The sequence below is a fragment of the Miniopterus natalensis genome, chromosome 3, assembly GCF_054644295.1.
Source record: "Miniopterus natalensis isolate mMinNat1 chromosome 3, mMinNat1.hap1, whole genome shotgun sequence".
NCBI lineage: Eukaryota > Metazoa > Chordata > Mammalia > Chiroptera > Miniopteridae > Miniopterus > Miniopterus natalensis.
The window spans coordinates 96,792,553-96,809,678 of NC_142083.1; the positions used below are offsets into that span (position 1 = coordinate 96,792,553).

At 46.6% G+C, this 17,126-nt stretch overlaps 1 protein-coding gene across 1 annotated transcript in view; it reads left to right on the forward strand.

Annotated features, from left to right (window-relative positions):
- Window positions 1–1,552: 1,552 nt before the first annotated feature.
- The window catches only part of LOC148093583 (acyl-coenzyme A synthetase ACSM1, mitochondrial-like), a 43,410-nt gene continuing 27,836 nt past the window's right edge, over window positions 1,553–17,126 (forward strand). The window contains exons 1-4 of the mRNA XM_087815155.1: window positions 1,553–1,744; window positions 7,199–7,409; window positions 9,845–10,052; window positions 15,393–15,533. Coding sequence (XP_087671281.1) covers window positions 1,553–1,744; window positions 7,199–7,409; window positions 9,845–10,052; window positions 15,393–15,533 — 752 coding nt within the window. The remainder of the gene's footprint in view (window positions 1,745–7,198; window positions 7,410–9,844; window positions 10,053–15,392; window positions 15,534–17,126) is intronic.

Below are 17,126 nucleotides of genomic sequence, written 5' to 3' on the forward strand. Positions count from 1 at the left end.
TCCCAGCAGCGCTCTGACTAAATGAGAGACGGTGACTGGATGGGCAGGCACTAGAAAGGAAGAGGCATATTGTAGGTCCTGTGGCCTAAGGACCCACGCTGACGAGGAAACTTCTCACATCCCCATGCTCCTTTCTGCAGACAGTAACCCAATTGAGTATTTAGGTGTGTTTTTCCTACTGGGAATGTATAGCAGGGTTGTGGGGGCAGCATCAAAGTTAATCGACGTTAGGTTATTATGGGTCGAAAGGACCTGAAAATAAACTGAGTTTTATTGATCTTTCTATGGGTCTCCTGTCAAACAGTAGGATCTTATTGCTGAAACGGAGGGGAGCAGGCCTCAGTGTTTGCACTGACAAAGTGCTTGAAACTCAGAGCTGTTCCTGAGGCAGCTTTCTCCCAGTCAGCGGTCTCCTGAAAAGATCATTCTAGCTTAAGCCAACTTTTACTCTCAAACTTCAAGAAGAACCCTAATAAATGAGAGTTTTGCTCCCATTTTAGGGGCATTTGTTGGGATCTGGAGTGGCAAAGAAGTCTCGTGGGCCAACTGGATGGATTGGTAACAGCTGCCGGAACCCTGTCCTGGGGAAGACCCTGAGGCTAGACCCAGTCCAGGGAGGGCGCTGCGGTCCGAGCCTCCTCTGTCCTGAGCAAGGCCGGGCATGTTTGTCCGTATCCTTATAGCCTCAAGTGACGGAAACCTAAGGCCAGGCAGGAAAAATCGTTGGCTCAGAGAATCCAGGGCAGGGTATTAACAAGAGGGGTGGAGATGCAGATGGGCCTGAGGAAGAACAGGAACCGGCAGCTTGAGTGGCTCCGAGATGCCCTCGGCCCTCAGGTCCGGCTCTGCCCCTCAGTCTTCTTCTCTCACGCAGAGCAGGTGCGGCTGCGGGACAGGGCTCAGAACCACCCCCCACACACACCCCCGGGGCCTCAGATGCGCGCCCCTGCTCCCCGGAGAGAGGCCTTTCCACTCTTGGGTAACAGGCAGGCACACAGGATCTGGGAGAGGGATTATGAGTAGCCCACTCTGGATTTAAAAATCCTGAGGAATGATTGCTCAACCCTGCACCAGTCCACTCTGGCAGGGGCTGGGGTCATCTGAAAGGACAGCAGCTTTCATGAGAGCTGCACAGTTGGGCTGGGCGGGAAGAGAGGCGTCCAGAGCGAGGCTAGCATTCAGCACAGGACATGCAGATGACAGTTTCCCCCACAGGGGCTGCCACGGGGCTGCCAGCCTGAGCCCAAATCCCAGGGGTGAAAGAGAAGGAGAAGGCCCTGGGGGATGTGTACCAACCTCGTCTGGTCGCTCTAATCCCTCCCCATAACTGTCTGCCTGTGGTTCCTAAGCTGGGAAGAGAAGCGCTAACCCCCAAATCCATGAGGTCTGCCTTCCAAATTGACCAGCTGAAGCAAAACTCTAGCCATTAGCCGGAAAGGTGCCTGCGTCTTGTGGAGGAAAGTCCTGCTCCATGACCGACCTATTGGCCATCTCTTCCCAAGGCAGGTGCTGACCTGAGAACTCCGCGCCTGCTTCTGAGAGCTGCTCTGCCATGCGGGGGCTGATGAGGATCCGGGCCCTTTGGGGCGCCCACAAATTCTGCCACGGCTTCCGCCCTGCCCCTTGGCACTTGCGCTACCAGCCTTTATCAGCAACTGGAGCCCCGAGGTGGAATGACCATGATACACCCGAGGAATTCAACTTTGCAAGCGATGTCATAGACTACTGGGCTCAAATGGAGAAGGTGAGGAGGCACCTGCGCTGGGGGTGAGGACAGGCGTGGCCTCCCCAGCTTACCTTGCTCCTAGCGGGCTGAAGGGCACAGAACCAGTGTGGGTCCTGCCTCATCTTACCAGTGTCATGGGAAAAGCTTATGTTTGGGGGTTCAGTTCTCAGCCTGACCACTTCTACACTTCTCCGAGCCTCAGTGGTTTTATCTGTGACACAGGGATAATATCTTTTAAGAAACAAGACAATAGGTAAAAGTATCTGGCACACAGTCAGATAATTGTGACCAAATGCAAACCTCAACTTGCAAGGTCAGCAAGTTGACTTTAGCCTGAATTCTGGCTTTCAACTAACGGGACTGAGTCTAACTGGAATTCATCTCATCAAACTTGGGCTTAACTCCATGTTACACCCAGAGGGGTGGGACAGATCACCTGATTGCACAATGCACATCTGACACATATTGCTAAGCCATGTCATCAGTCTTCCTATGAGGATAGCAAGCCAGGCTGGAGTCCTCTATCAACTATCTACTTGGGCGTGGCATTGGGTATATCCAGAGAAACCAGTCCCTGTGGCCTCTAGAGTTCACATGACTCTTCAGAGAAAACCAAGTGTTTGGTTTGGTTTGTTTTTTCCTAAGAAACAGACCAAAAAGGAGCAGTGCTGGCACCAGGGGTTGGGACAATGAGTGGTGTTCCAGCTAAGTCCCAGCTGATGACATTCTCAGCGTGCAAAGTTACCCAACATTATCTTCATACAAAGTGAGAATTCACCTGCAATGGAGTCAGAGTTGATAGAATTTTTGCTTCCCATGAACACGCACTCATGTGTTAGCAGTCAAGGCTTACATGCCTTTCATGAGGCTTTCTCCTGCCTCTTTCTTTTTCCTTAATTTTCATAATAACTCCAGGGAAAATGGAGCCTTGGGTTATGAAGAGCATTCTTTATATGCCATGTCAAGCACTTTGCATTTAATGGTCTGATTAGATGGGGACTTTTATTATCCCCATTTTACAGATGAGAAAACTGAGGTTCCAAGGGTTTTAAATAGCCTATGGAAATTACATACATACTAAGTAAAAGGGCAGAATTTGGGTACAGGTTATCTAATCCTAAAATGCATTATTTAACCTGGTCTCATGATCTGATGACACCAAAACATCTGTTCCTTCAGACTAAAAATTGACTTTCATTACTGCCCAGACCAAAAATCTGATGAAGACCCTTTGGACCAAGAGATGGGCTGGAGAGGGAAGAGGTAGAGGGGAGGAAATGAGCCCATCACTTTTCCCGAATTTATCTTTATATGATTCTTGCTGGTTCGTTCATGCATCACCCCGTGGCGATAGCCATCAAGTAAATAGTATTCCCCCCTGGAATGTCAGTTTTTGCTGGGTTTTATATCATCATCAGTCACTGTCAGCTCCTCCGTATCTCCCAACATCTCCCACCCCGAGCACCCTCATCCCATTGACTTTCATTCTCACAACACTTCCGATCTCTTTCCACTTTTCCAAGTTCCTTAACCAGGATCAGTGTCTCTCTAGTGATGCGTGGTGTTTGACACCTAGCAGTTTCTCAGTAAGCAATTGTGGAATAAATTAATTTTAAAAATATATATCTTGCCCAGCCGGGCATGGCTCAGCGGTTGAGCATCAACCTAGGATCCAGGCGGTTGGAGTTCAGTTCCCAGTCAGGGCACATGCCCGGGTTGCGGGCTCCATCCCCAGTCGGGGGCGTGCAGGAGGCAGCCGATCAATGACTCTCTCATCATTGATGTTTCTATCTCTCCCTCTCCCTCACCCTTCCTCTCTCTAAAATCAATAAAGATATCTATATAGATATCTATATCTGTCTATCTAGCTATCTATCTATCTGTGTATATATATATATATATATATATATATTTTTTTTTTTTTTTTTTCTTCTTCTTCTTCTTTTTTAATGCAACTCAGGCATGTGCCCTGACTGGGAATCTCCCGGATTATAGGTCCATGCTCAACCGCTGAGCCACTCTTCCCTGGCGGAATAAATTAATTTTGAAACCTGCCTTACAGTCCATAGGTCTTGGTGCTGCTCCTGTTAAAGACTCTGCAGAGGGCACACCACTGAGTTCCACTCTGCTCTCTGAATCTCCCATGCAATATAACAGTCTTAATAGAAATCCAGCATTTTTATGTGCACTCTTCTAGTTGTGTGTGGGTGTGGGAGTGTAAGTGTTGGCAAATAATTCATTATAAAACAAAAGAAAGTGCCTCGTGGCCCTAGCCAGGTAGCTCAGTTAGTTAGAGCATTGTCCCAACCCGCCAAGGTTGTGGGTTCAATCCCTGGTCAGGGCACATACAAGAATCAACCAATGATGCATAAATAAGTAGAAAAAGCAAATCGATGTTTCTCTCTCTCCCTCTCTCCCTTCCTTCTCTCTCTCTAAAAATCAGTAAATCAATAAAAAAATTTTTTTAAATACTGAGGCAAACCTTTCTATAAGCAATAGACTCCTGTGTGGGGGTTCTGTTTGTTTTATTGTGACTTGGATGTCTTTTTCCATAATTTTAAAACATTTTCCATTACAATTGACATATTATATTCATAAGTTATATAAATGTCTAATCATTAAGTTGTACACCTGAAATTCGTATATTTTTCATATTCAGAAAGAATCATCTCATTCATGAATCACCCAAGTAATTGATCTACTTTCCAGTTTTCTTAGCAAGGAGTAGATGTGTGTGTTTTTGTTTATTTAAAACAACTATATTGGTGTATATTTTACATAGAATAAAATGCACACATTTTCAGTATGAAGTTTAACGAGTTTTAGATTATTTCTATCAGCCCAAAAGTTTTCTTTTGTCTTTTCTCAGCCAATCCCCACCCACCCCCACCCTGACCCCAGGCAACCACTGACCTGCTCTTGCACCCTTTTGTGTCTGGTTTCTTTGACTCAGCAAAATGTTTTTTGTGGACTAGTTGTCAGTTCTTTTTTTTTTTTTTTTTTTTTTGCTAACCCTCACTGGGGGATATTTTGTCCATTGATTTATTTTTAGAGAGAATGGAAGGGAGGAAAGGGGGGTGAGAGAGAGAGAGAGAGAGAGAAAGAAGCATTGACGTGAGAGAGAAGCATTAATTGGTTGATACAGGGCTGGGATCAAACCTGCAACCCAGGTATGAGCCCTTGACAGGAAAGCAAACGGGAGAATCAAACCCGAGACCGTTCAGAGTGTGGGCTGACGCTCTAACCACTGAGCCAGGGCTGTTCATTTCTTTTTACTGCTGAGTTACTTAGTGTTTAATCTTTCAAAACTATTTCTCAATATCTCTTGGTTTCAAAGCTCACCTCATAAAAGTTTAAATTTCAAATCCAGCTTAAGGGTTGTGTTTTATCTTCTTGAAAACAGCTTTTGCCAATATATTAAATTAATCCTTAGCACAAAAATCCATAAGGACTTAAGTGATATCTTTGTCAAGGTGCAAGTATTAGGATCTAACGCACTGTCTGAATTCTGAACAATTGTTTTCTGCCTCGATCCACTAGCTTTCCCATCATTTTGTAAACCCCTACAGAAATAGTAATACTATGCTCCCCTTACATAAGCAGTCACGACTTGTAAATGCTTCTTAATATCCTTTAATCTGCTAGGCAAGAATTTTTTTCAAAGCACTGATTTTTTTATAGCTAAAAAGATACATATATGTATATGCACATACATTAATCTTATCTCAGATGAGATACCCTCTTTGGTTCCAATCATCTGAGTAAAAGTAGCAATAGGTTCATGTTTTTGTGTCTGTGGGGGAAAATATTGCTGGAAAAATATACACTAAACCATTTTCAGTGCTAACATTCAGGGCGTAAAAATGTGACGAGAAATTTGAAGAAATTCTTTGGTTTACAAGAATCTTTTCTGCTCATAAGTTTCTGTATTGCCTGAATGTTTACCCTGAACATGTTTTGTTTGAGGAATAAAATTGTTTGGGGAAAAACCATGCTCAATATAGAAAACTTGGGGAAAATAAGACAGGTGATTTAAACAAGAAAATTGGCCATAAATATTTAAAACCATTTACATATGTGCATATATGTGTGTCTTGTTTAACATTTTATCTTTTTGGCCTAAGAACAGTGCGTAAGAAATAATAATAACTTAGTAATATTGAATGAATAAGTGAGTAATTGTTATTGAATTTGGATTATAATGTAAATATGACTTTGCTTATATAAATTAATATTATATTGTTAGCATTTTATTGCAAAAAATCTGAATTTTGTTACTGGTTCTAGAATTTTGGAGACAGCATATCCTTAGATGCTGCCAATCTTTGTCTTTCAATTGGGAAATTTAGTTCACTTACATTTAAAGTAATTACTGATAGGGAAGGACTTACTCCTGCCATTTTGTTGACTGTTTTCTTGATGTCACAGCTTTTATTTTTCTCCCTCATTTCCTCTTTTACAGCTTTCTTCTGTGTTTGGTTTACTTTTCTGTAGTGATATGTTTTGATTCACTTCTCACTTCTGTCTGTGTATATTCTGTGAATTGTGTATATTACACAGAATGTCTAAAAGTTATAATAATCTGTTTTAAACTAATAACAACTTATTTCAATGGCATATAAAAGCCCTATCCCTTTCCAGCTACATCTCACCCCACTGAATGTTGCAAACAAATTTCACTCTTTTCCTTCATCCCAAAGAGGGGGTAGGAATCGGGTGACTTCCTCCCAACCATGCGGCACCACATCAGACAAGGGGTGGTGCGAAAGGGAGAAAATCATCACAAAATGTCCTACTGTTCTGAGTATGGCTTTAATTTGTTGGTTGCTGCAGATCCTTGACTGTTTCAAGAGGTCCCACAGAGCTATTTTAGTCTGTTGTTTACTTGATCTTTCCCTGAAGGAATGGGGGCCTGGAGCTTCCCAGTCTGCTTCTTGAGAATTTCACCTTTAGAGGTAATTTAATTTTAAAAATAAATTCCTCCAAATATTCAGAACCTAAATTAGCCTCTTTTATTATGTAGCAATTATATTAATAGTAATATTTATCGAGCACCTACAATGTCAGGCACAATTATGTACACTTTACGCGCTTAAATAACTCATTTAGACTTTACGACCTTCTAGGTAATATTATTGTCCCCACTTCATAGATGAGGAAACTGAGGCACAAAGAGGAGCCCACTGTCTATATGGAACTAAGACAGACACATGGGGAATGGAGCTTTAAGTCTTCAGTTGGTGACATGAGGCTCTTCATGGTTTCATGTGACTGGAGAGGAGGTGGCTACAGTAGAGCAGAAGTTGGCTGGATCAGACCTCACCCCTAACTTCTGTTGGCTCTTGAAATGATTTAAAATGGGGTCTCGGTCCCTGAGCCTTGCTCCCTGGACCGTGTCTATGACAGTGGGTGGGGATCCGTGCACTGTTCCTAGGAGGCAGGAGGTCACACACGCTGTATGATCTTGACCAGGAAGGCAAAAGAGGCCCAAACCCAGCCCTGTGGTGGGTGACTAACGAAGGAGACGAAGTGAAGTGGAGTTTCCAAGAGGTGACAGACTTAAGCTGCCGCACAGCCAACGTCCTCACACAGACCTGCGGCCTGCAGCAGGGAGACCGCCTCGCCTTGATTCTGCCTCGAGTGCCCGAGTGGTGGCTGGTGGCCCTGGGCTGCATCCGAACAGGTCAGTGACTCCGAGGGACCCCTAGAGACTTAGGGATGGGCAGAGCCGCCTGGTCCTGGGATAGTAGGTGCCTTCTCTCCCTACCTTCTTTCTTCTTCACGGTCTTTCTCTTTCCCAAACTCCCTCAAATGCTTTTCACCCCTTCCCACCTATTCTCTCCCTCAAGTCACATTCGCTCAGACACAGCGCCATGGTTCTCCTTCATTCACACGCACGCACACACTCACACTCACCACTGCCTCTTGCACAGCCCCAGACATTATCACTTCTTAAAGATTCATCAATTGCTAACCTTTTGTCATATTTGAACATCCCACTGAGTTATTTAAGAATCAGTTGCAGACACTGTGACACCCATAAATACCGTGTAAATACCCATAAACACTGAGCCCCAGACACTTCCTTCACATAGCAACAGACTTGTCACACAAGAAGCCTGACATCAGTACAATGCAGTTACCTGGTGCATATCCATAGTGGAAATTCCTCAGCTGCCTTAATAATGTCCTTGAGAGCCATTCCTTTCTTTAAGTCCAAAATCCAGCTGAGGGTCATGCTTTGCATTTAGTTGATTGAGTTGTCATGTCTTCCAAGTGTCCTTTAATCTAGAATGGTTCCCCAGCCTTTTCTGTGTGACACTGACATTGTTGAAGTGTCTAAGCCAGTTGCTTTGCAGGAGGTCCATCCAGAATTGCATTTCTGACTCTTGCTTCATGATTATATTCAGGTTAAGCATCTTTAGCAGGGGTACTGGAGGGCAATGCCGTGTGTTTTGGGGTGCATCACGTTAGGGGTACATGCACTTGTTTTGCCCTGTCATCAGCGATGTTGTTTTATCTCGTTAGGAAGGTGGCATTCGTCTTTGCGAAGGCACCATTTCCCCTCGTCGGTAGTAAGTGGTCTGTGGTGTAACATTTATGAGGCCGAGTGAATATCCTGCTTCCCCATTGCCTTCCACCCTCTGGTTGGAGCACCCACTGGTGATTCTTGAGTGACTTGCATATTATTATGGTGGTTTTATATCAGGATTTTCTGTTTATACCCCCCCCCCACATTTATTAGTTAGCATTCTTCTGCAGAGATTTCCCATTTAATTGCCTATCTATCATCTATCTATATCTATCTGTCTATCTATCTGTCTATCTATCTATCTATCTATCTATCTATCTATCTATCTATCATCTACCTGTCTATCGATCATCTCTCTATCATCTCTCTTTTATCTATCTTTTACCTATCATCTATCTACCATCTATCTATCATCTATCTGTCATCTATCTATCTATCTATCTATCTATCTATCTATCTATCTATCTATCTATCTATCATCTATCTATCATCTATCTAATTTAGAATCAGTATGGGACTCGTGGATTTCTGTTGAATCACTTCAGTTGAATCACATGTTCACACATCAGTCTGTTCATCTTTTGCTTATATTCTCTCTCTCTCTCGCGCGCGCTCTCATTAAATAGTTGGTTAATTCATCAAGGTCACATGGAATCAAGGTTAACAGCAACAGCAGAGGTATCATAAAGAAGCCATGTCACCTGTGGAGCTAAGATGGCCCATGACAAAGCCGAGCTGAGCCCTTGGGGACAAGCACACTTAAGAGGGTAGACGCAAAGGAAGGGACTCCCAAGAGGTCAGAGCACACACTGGGCTTGAGGGCGGGAGCAGCCCAGGTGACAATGGCCATTTCGAGACAGAGCTTAGAGGAGTGGGAGAGAAAGGTGGAGAGTGGGCGCGTCCTCAGTGTCAGGTGGGCAGTGTGGCGCTTTCCTGGAGACAGGGCACGGGTGTTCGTGAAGAGAGGAAACGGGACAGGGGAAAGTGGGTGCTCTGTGGAGCGTGAGCAGCTAATGACATGGACGACTCAGGGCAAGGCACCTGGCGGGGAGATTAGAATCCACTAGGCACGCGAAGACCTGAGCTCACTGTTGGCCACAGAGGACGGAAGGGGAGGCCGGAGAATTCAAGGGACAGCGTGGGTAGATTTGGGTGTGAGGCCTGAGGGAAGGGGGGTGCACAATGCCAGGGGCCTGGCACAGAGGGAGTGGGAGGAGGAAGGGGGCCGGGCCGCAGCTCTTCCCGATGTCAGAGACCGTCCCCCTGGCCTCTCTGTTCCCAGGTCCCATGCAAACTTGTGCGAAGTGGGGCCCACCTGTCTGCGGGCCGCATCCACCCAGAGTAGAACAGTTTAGGGCAAGGGTTTCAATTGTAACCTGCAGGGGACTCACTTGGAGGTGTCGTTAAGATGCAGGTTCTGATTCAGTAGGTTTTGGGGGGGCGGGATTCCTAGCCCCGGTGCTGCTGCTGCTGCTGCTGGTCTTTGCAGAGCAAGAGGTTGGGGGGTTTCTATGCACATAAGCCAGGCCTGGAGCCCATGGCTGTGAGAGAGAAAATGAAGCAATTAGGTTCTTTCTTGTCCCCAGGGATCATCTTCATGCCAGGGACGACCCAGATGAAAGCCAATGACATTCTCTACCGACTAAAGGAGTCTAACGCCAAGAGCATCATCACCACAGATGCCCTTGTCCCGGAGGTGGACTCTGTGGCTTCTAAGTGTCCCGCTCTGAAAACCAAGCTCCTGGTGTCTGACCACAGCCGTAAAGGGTGGCAGGACTTCCGATCTCTGGTCAAGTGAGTTTCCGGTCCAATAAATGTGCCCCTGAGGAATGGTGGGAGGCCATCGGTGCCCAAGCACTGGTAGACAAGCAGCGAGTGGTATGAAGCTCACCAGGTCTGACTCCGGAAAACTCTTCCCAGCTATGTCCCTGGCCTGCTGCGTGACCCTGGGCTAGTTCCTTCCCCTCTCTTAGCTAAGGTTGCTTTGTCTGTAATATAAGGACATTGCACTTTTATGTTTCTCTCACTACAACTTTGAAAAAAGATGTATAATGTCAGATGATTACTGTGTTTCAACCGTCTTGTAGGTGAGGAATCTAAAATGTTATTCACATAAATATAAATATCCCCAAAAATGTATATACACACTTTGAATAATCATAGGGGCAGTGTTTACTACAATACATTTCATTTGCAAAATTGAGCACTCAGCTGTTAAAGCATGTGTACATCTTTTGGGAACCCTGTATGTGAATAAGTTGAAGGAGAGATTGAAAATGGATGTTTAAGGTGAAACTTGACACAGCAAGAAAAATTGAGGCTGTGGCTGCCAGGGAGTTTTGGGAGCCGACACCTTCCAGGGGCTGGGTCCCGTAAGGGATACTTTGCAGGAAAAGTTAGGGAAATGTTGGGAGGTAAGAAAGACCCTTTCCACCTCCAAAACTCTAATTCTGTAAGCTTTCAGCATTGTTTACACTGTTGACATAAGAAACTTCCAAACCTGTAGAGAAATTTTGTAAGAGTTTGAGTCAAACTGACAACATACGCTGGGGAGCAGGATCCGAAATGCTCCAGAGAGTGGCAGTTGTGCAGCTTCTTTTGTGCGTTTGAAATTAAGGAGGGACTAAGAAAGATTACAGGAAGGGGGAGAAGGCCAGGCGGGGATCAGACTGCAGGGTAGTGAAGATTCGGTGCTCCCTTGAGGGTAATGCCCCTTCAGGGAGTATTACTTTACCTGCTTCAAGGGGGTGTTAACCCAGGTGCACTGGAACAATGGGCAGGGCTGTTGCAAACCTTTCACTGAGCAAGCGACAGGCCGGGGCCTGACTGCGCACCACGACCTGCCCAGGCAGGGATTTCGGATCAGATCACCCGTGAGGTTAGTTCCATAGAACCCCTTTCTCCATCCACAACACAAGCCAGGCTGTGTTTATATTTTCCTTTCTTTTATTTTATTTTATTGAGGCAACATTGGTTTAAAACATTATATTAGTTTTATAGGGTTTGTTTTTTTGAAGTAACCCTCTGTTTCTAAAGTAAAAAGTTACTTCAGCCCTAGCTGGTTTGGTCAGTGGTTAGAGCATCAGCCCACGGACTGAAGGGTTCTGGGTTTGACTCTGGCCAAGGGCACACACCTCGGTTGCAGGCTCCATCCCTGGCCCAGGCGGGGGCACATGTCGGAGGCAACCAGTTGATGTGCCTCTCACATCCATGTTTCTCTCCCTCTCTCTCCTTTACACTCTCTCTGAAAACCAATGGAAAAAATATCCTCGGGTGAGTATTAAAAAAAAAGTTCCTTCAACCGCAAAAGGCAAACACTACAGCCAAGCCACATCTTATGCTATAGATTCTAAGGTGAGAGACTTAGTGGTCTCCCTCCAGGGAGCAGACCCTCTCCTTCTCTTTCTCTCAAGGCATTACCTTTGCCCTCCTCTCTTCTAAGCTCCAAGGGCCCTTCTTCAGCCTCTAACATGTTTCCTGAGCCCATGCAGCCCAGCTGGCTCACTTCTACTACCTCTGTAACTTTCTAAATAAACTCTCTTATAATTTGAAAAACCAAATAAATGAACTCAGAAAGTTAAAAATAAACTTAACTAAATAATGCTGTTTAAAAATCCTTTCAATTGCCCAGAGTCAGGATGGTACCATTTCTCAGCAAGAGCCAGTGTTCCCTCCAGCATTTGGGTGATTCACAGTTTTTTTTAATACTACGGGAAATTTGTACATCCAATCATCGCAGGCCCAGGAGACTGAGTCTAGAAGCTTCCAAGAATCAAGGCCAATGTACACATATATTTCTTTCACTCTCCCTCTCCCTCCATTTCTCTTCCCCACCCCTTATAACCAAAGACATGGAGTTAAATTTCTGTAAACTTAGTTTGTGTGAAAAACAAGCTTAGCATTGTGATTAAGAGCACGCTCCATCGATCAGGCTGGGTTTGAACGCTGGCTCTGCCACGCTGGCTGTATGTCTTCAGGGAAGCTACCTGACCTCTCTGAGCCTCAGTTTCCTCATCCACAAAGGAAGTGTGACAAAGTGGGCATACTCACCTCTTAGGATTGCTCTGAAGATTGAGTTCTTTTATTTTTTTTATTTTTTTTATTGTTGAAAGCACTACAGGTGTCCCATTTTTTCCCCCCAATTGACCCCCTCCACCTCACTCCCACCCCCTCCCCAGGCCTTCACCCAGTCATTGTCCACGTCCATGGATTATGCATATATGCATATAACTTCGTTGGTCAATCTCCTCCCACCCTCCACCCCGCTTCCCTCTTCCCTCTGAAATATGATCGTCTGTTGCATGCATCAATATCTCTGGATCCATTTAGTTTGTCAGATTCTTTTGTTCATTAGCTTCTTCTTTAAAAAGACCCTTCAGCATTTCACGTAATGCTGGTCTGATGGTGATGAACTCCTTTAGCTTTTCCTTGACTGAGAAACTCTTTATTTGACCTTCAATTCTAAATGATAGCTTTGCTGGGTAGAGCAATCTTGGATGTAGTTCCATGTTTTTCATCACTTTCAATATTTCTTGCCATTCCCTTCTGGCCTGCAAGGTTTCTGTTGAGAAATCAGCTGACAGTTGTATGGGTGCTGCCTTGTAGGTAACTAACTGCTTTTCTCTTGCTGCTTTTAAGATTCTCTCTTTGTCTTTCACCTTTGGCATTTTAATTATGATGTGTCTTGCTGTGGGCCTCTTTGGGTTCCGGTTGTTTGGGACTCTCTGTGCTTCCTGGACTGGTAAGTCTATTTTGTTCCCCAGGTAGGGGAAGTTTTCTGTAATTATTTTTTCAAATAGGTTTTCAATTTCTTACTCTCTTTTTTGTCCTTCTGGCACCTCAATAATATGAATGTTGGGCGGCTTGAAGTTTTCCCAGATACTCCTTAAACTATCTTCATATTTCTGGATTGTTTTTTCTTTTTTCTCTTCTGGTTGGGTGTTTTTTGTTTCCTCATGTTCCAAATTGCTGATTTTATTCTTAGTGTCCTCTACTCTACTGTTGATTCCCTGTAAATTATTTTTTATTTCAGTTCATGTAGCCTTTATTTCTAATAGGTATTTTATTAGGTCATCGATGGTCTCACTTGTTTTTGTAATAGTCTCAGTAATATCCTTGAGAATCCTTATAACCAAAATTCTGAACTCTGTATCTGTTAGCTTGCTTGGTTCTATTTCATTTAGTTCCTTTTCTGGAGAATTTTTCTGTTCTTTCCTTTGTGACATGTTTCTTTGCCTCCTCATTTTGGCTGCTTCCAGGTGTTTGTTTCTATGTGTTAGGTAGAGCTGCTATGTCTCCTGGAATTTGTAGAGTGGCTTTGTGTAGTAGGTGTCCTGTAGGATCCAGTGACTGACTCAGCCTCCCCATTCACCTGAGCTGGGCCTTCCAGGTGCTCCCCTGTGTGGGCTGTGTGCACTGTCCTGTTGTAGTTGAGCCTTAATTGTTATTGGCCTCACTGGGAGGAATTGACCCCCAGGCCAATCGGCTGTGAGGACCAGCTGCAGCTATAGCCAACGAGCTGCTGTGCTGGAGACACCCCTATGGAGCAGGATTTACTTCAGTGGAGCTTTGGTGTTCACCAGGTGTGCCCCTTGGGTGTGTCGCTCATGGATGTGGTGGGGTTGTAATCCAGTGTGGCCAAGTCTGACCACCAGGTGCACTGTCTCTGGGGCCTCCCTGGAGGTGCAAAGTCAGCCTCTGCCAGTGCCTTGCCCAGGGCCACCCAGCATGAGCTACACAGCAAACCGTAGTTGGCTGCTGCTTGTGCTGGGCTTGGTGGTGTCCAGGAGAGGCCAAGCTATGAGCCAATGCAGCTGCCGCTAGTGCCAGGCCCGGGGCCGCTTATCAAGCTGTATGGGGCAGCTGCTGCTTGTTTGAGAGATTTTAGGAAAGTCCTAAGCATGAGGCTCCAGAGGCCACTTGCACAGAAAAGCCCCTGGAAATGGCCTGGATGAGCTGCAGGTGGGGAGGGGCGGGGCCTACGGGAATCACGGGGCGGGGCCAACGGTGTGAGTCAGGTGCTGGCGACTCAAATATGCGCCTGCCTGCGGGCTGTGTGCGGGGAGGACTCGCCACAGGGGCCATGGCCTCCGCCAGCCCTTCTGCCTGGGAGGAAGCCGCCCTCCGCCTCTCGCCCGGATCTCAGGCAGGTTAGTTCCCCCCCGAGTGTCCCGGGTCCCTTTAGGCTGCTGCCCGGCGCTGGGCTCCGAGGGAGCGTCCGAGTGAGTCCGCGCCGGGCCCTTGAGAGGAGCTGCTGGGGCTCCCGCAGCCTCCGCGACCCTCGGTGACAGTCCCCGCTGGTTTCACAGCCCGGAGTTGTGGGGACGTCTCTTCCCGGCCCTGGAGCCCTGGGCTGGGGGCCTGCTGTGGGGCTGGGACCCCTCCCTCCTCCGGGAAACCTCTGCCCGGAGATTCCGTCCCGGGTTTAACCCGGGGCACCGGGGGTGGGCCCGCGGCCACTTCTCCGCGATTCAGCCCCGATCCGCCCGCGTCTCCGCCCCTCCCCCCGGTCTCGGTGCTTCTTCAGCTCCCTGGTTGTGGGGCTTCTGTGCAGCCAGATCTCAGGAGCTCTGAGTGCTGGTGGTTCCGTATTTTAGTTGTAATTTTGATGTGGTTGCGGGAGGCGGCGGGGGCAGCTGTTACCTGCGCCGCCATCTTGTTTCTCCATCGAGTGAGTTCTTATTGATAAATCATTCAGACCATTTTCTGAAACAGTAAGTTCTAGTTCAATATTTGTTAACATAAAAATTAATCAGCTGTGTTTTCCCCATGTTTTAAATGAAGGGATGTCAGTCGTCTTCTCCAAGGCCCCCATAAACTCCGTTTGATGCGCCAGAGAACCAGTGTTGCAAAACGCCAGTTTTCTGCCCTGGCCCGTAGCTCAGTTGCCTAGAGTAGTGTGGTTCCCATACGCCCAGGTTGTGGGGACAGGGCACATACAAGAATCAACCAATGATGCATAAGTTAGTGGAACAAGAAATCGATGTTTCTCTCTCTCTCTCCCCCTTCCTCTCTCCCTAAACTCAATACAAACAAGCAAACCAATTTTCTGACCTCGAGCCTCATGATGTTTCCTTTGCTTACCCTGAGCCAGGAGACTTGACTTCTCTCCCTTTCTACTGAATGCCTTTCTAGATCAGCATCCCCAGACCACACCTGTATTAAGTCGAAGACCATGGACCCAATGGCCATCTTCTTTACCAGTGGGACCACCGGCTGCCCCAAGATGGCAAAACACAGCCATGGACTCTCCCTACGCTCCTCCTTCCCTTCATGGTAGGAAAGAGGGCACCAACTTAGAGGCTGGGTCACCATCTGGGGCTAGGGGTGTGTGCGTTGGGAAAGGTGCTCCAAGTACAACCGAGTCCGTCCTGCTTCTCCCTTCTGCTCTCGTCGGCTCAGACCACCCAGGGGCTGAGAGGCAAAAGCCTGGACTCCTAAGCATTTGTGGACAGAAGCCTCCCAATGACAAAGGGGGTCCTGCCTGAGCGCCTTCACAGCTGTGGAGGAAACACGGGTGGAGGCAGCAGGCATTGTACAAGCTGCACAATGACAAGCCTTGTGTCCTTGTCACTGGTTCCAGGGTTTGGTGGGAGGAAGACAGAATGTTCTAGCTATGTGACCAGAGGTGACAAGTCCTCTTCTCTCTGTCATTATCAGCCAATCAAACTTGGAGTTTCACAATCAAGAACTGTTAGGGGAAGTAAATACCTGGAGCCAAGCCACTGCCTTTAACCTAAAATGAATAATTGTAGAGGCTGAAGCCATAGACTTGGGCTAATCATTTAATCAAATTTAAACCAAGCATCTTCTCCCTCCCACTCCCTCCTCCCCAACTAGCAATATTTAGACCAGACCAAGTTCTATATATTTTCCACCTTATTACCAGACCAGGGGGCAGGAGGGTGTCTTGTGGACACTGGATACCTGTGCTAACAATAATCTTGATCAGCAAAACCCTGGAGGAATCAGGGTGGAAGGAAGGGGAGGGCTTTCTGTGTAGTCAGAAGAAAACAAGCAAAGGCACAAACATATGAAAAGTAGCATCCATAGAACTACAGAGATTGAGAAGAGCTGCTGCTCAGGGTGTCAGGGAGTGAAAGGCAGAGGAGCTGGGAAAGTGAGTGGGGCCCAGATCTCCTGGGGTTGGGTGGACTGTGGGGTAGGGATTGGAGCTTATTGGGAAAACCATGAGAGGTATTGAAAGGTTGTTAGCAATGGAGAGACCTGATCAGATTTGTGTTTTGAAAAGATCACTGTGGCTGCAGGATGAAGAATGGGTTGGGGGAAAAAGTTTTAAAAAGACTAGCTAGAGGGTCTTAGGATAATTTAGGTGCCAGATGGTGGTCAGGCTTGGACAAGGTGCTGGGGCATGAAGGAAGTTAACAAGTTTGAGGTTTTAGGAGACAGAATGGGCAGTGAGTGCTGGCTGGATGGGAGACAGGAGGGCATGGAAGGCAAGGTAGACTCCCAGGTTTGGACAGAATGACACTCACTGACTCACAGAGAACACTGGAGAATTCTTAGTCCAGGAAGACAGGAGAGATTAGGGTGCTTGGGGCTTGAGGTGCCTGAGAGACATCCCAGAATGATGTTGAGTGGGGAGTTGGGTCTGAAGCTCAAAACAGAGGCCCCTAGCTAGTCATGTCTTGTGGGAGTGCCACAGCCCCAAGACAGAGGGGATGAGGGGGTGGCTGGCTCTCCAGGTCCCTCTGCTCATAGAAAAGCTCCTCAGAGCAGGAGCCTGCTCATGGGGGAGTTGAGTTTCCTCAAGGAGTTACACACACAGAAGCCCCTCAGGAGCAGTCAGAGGAGGGAGGAAAACACTCCAGACATTTTCTTCTCTCCACCCACCAGCTATTTCTGTTA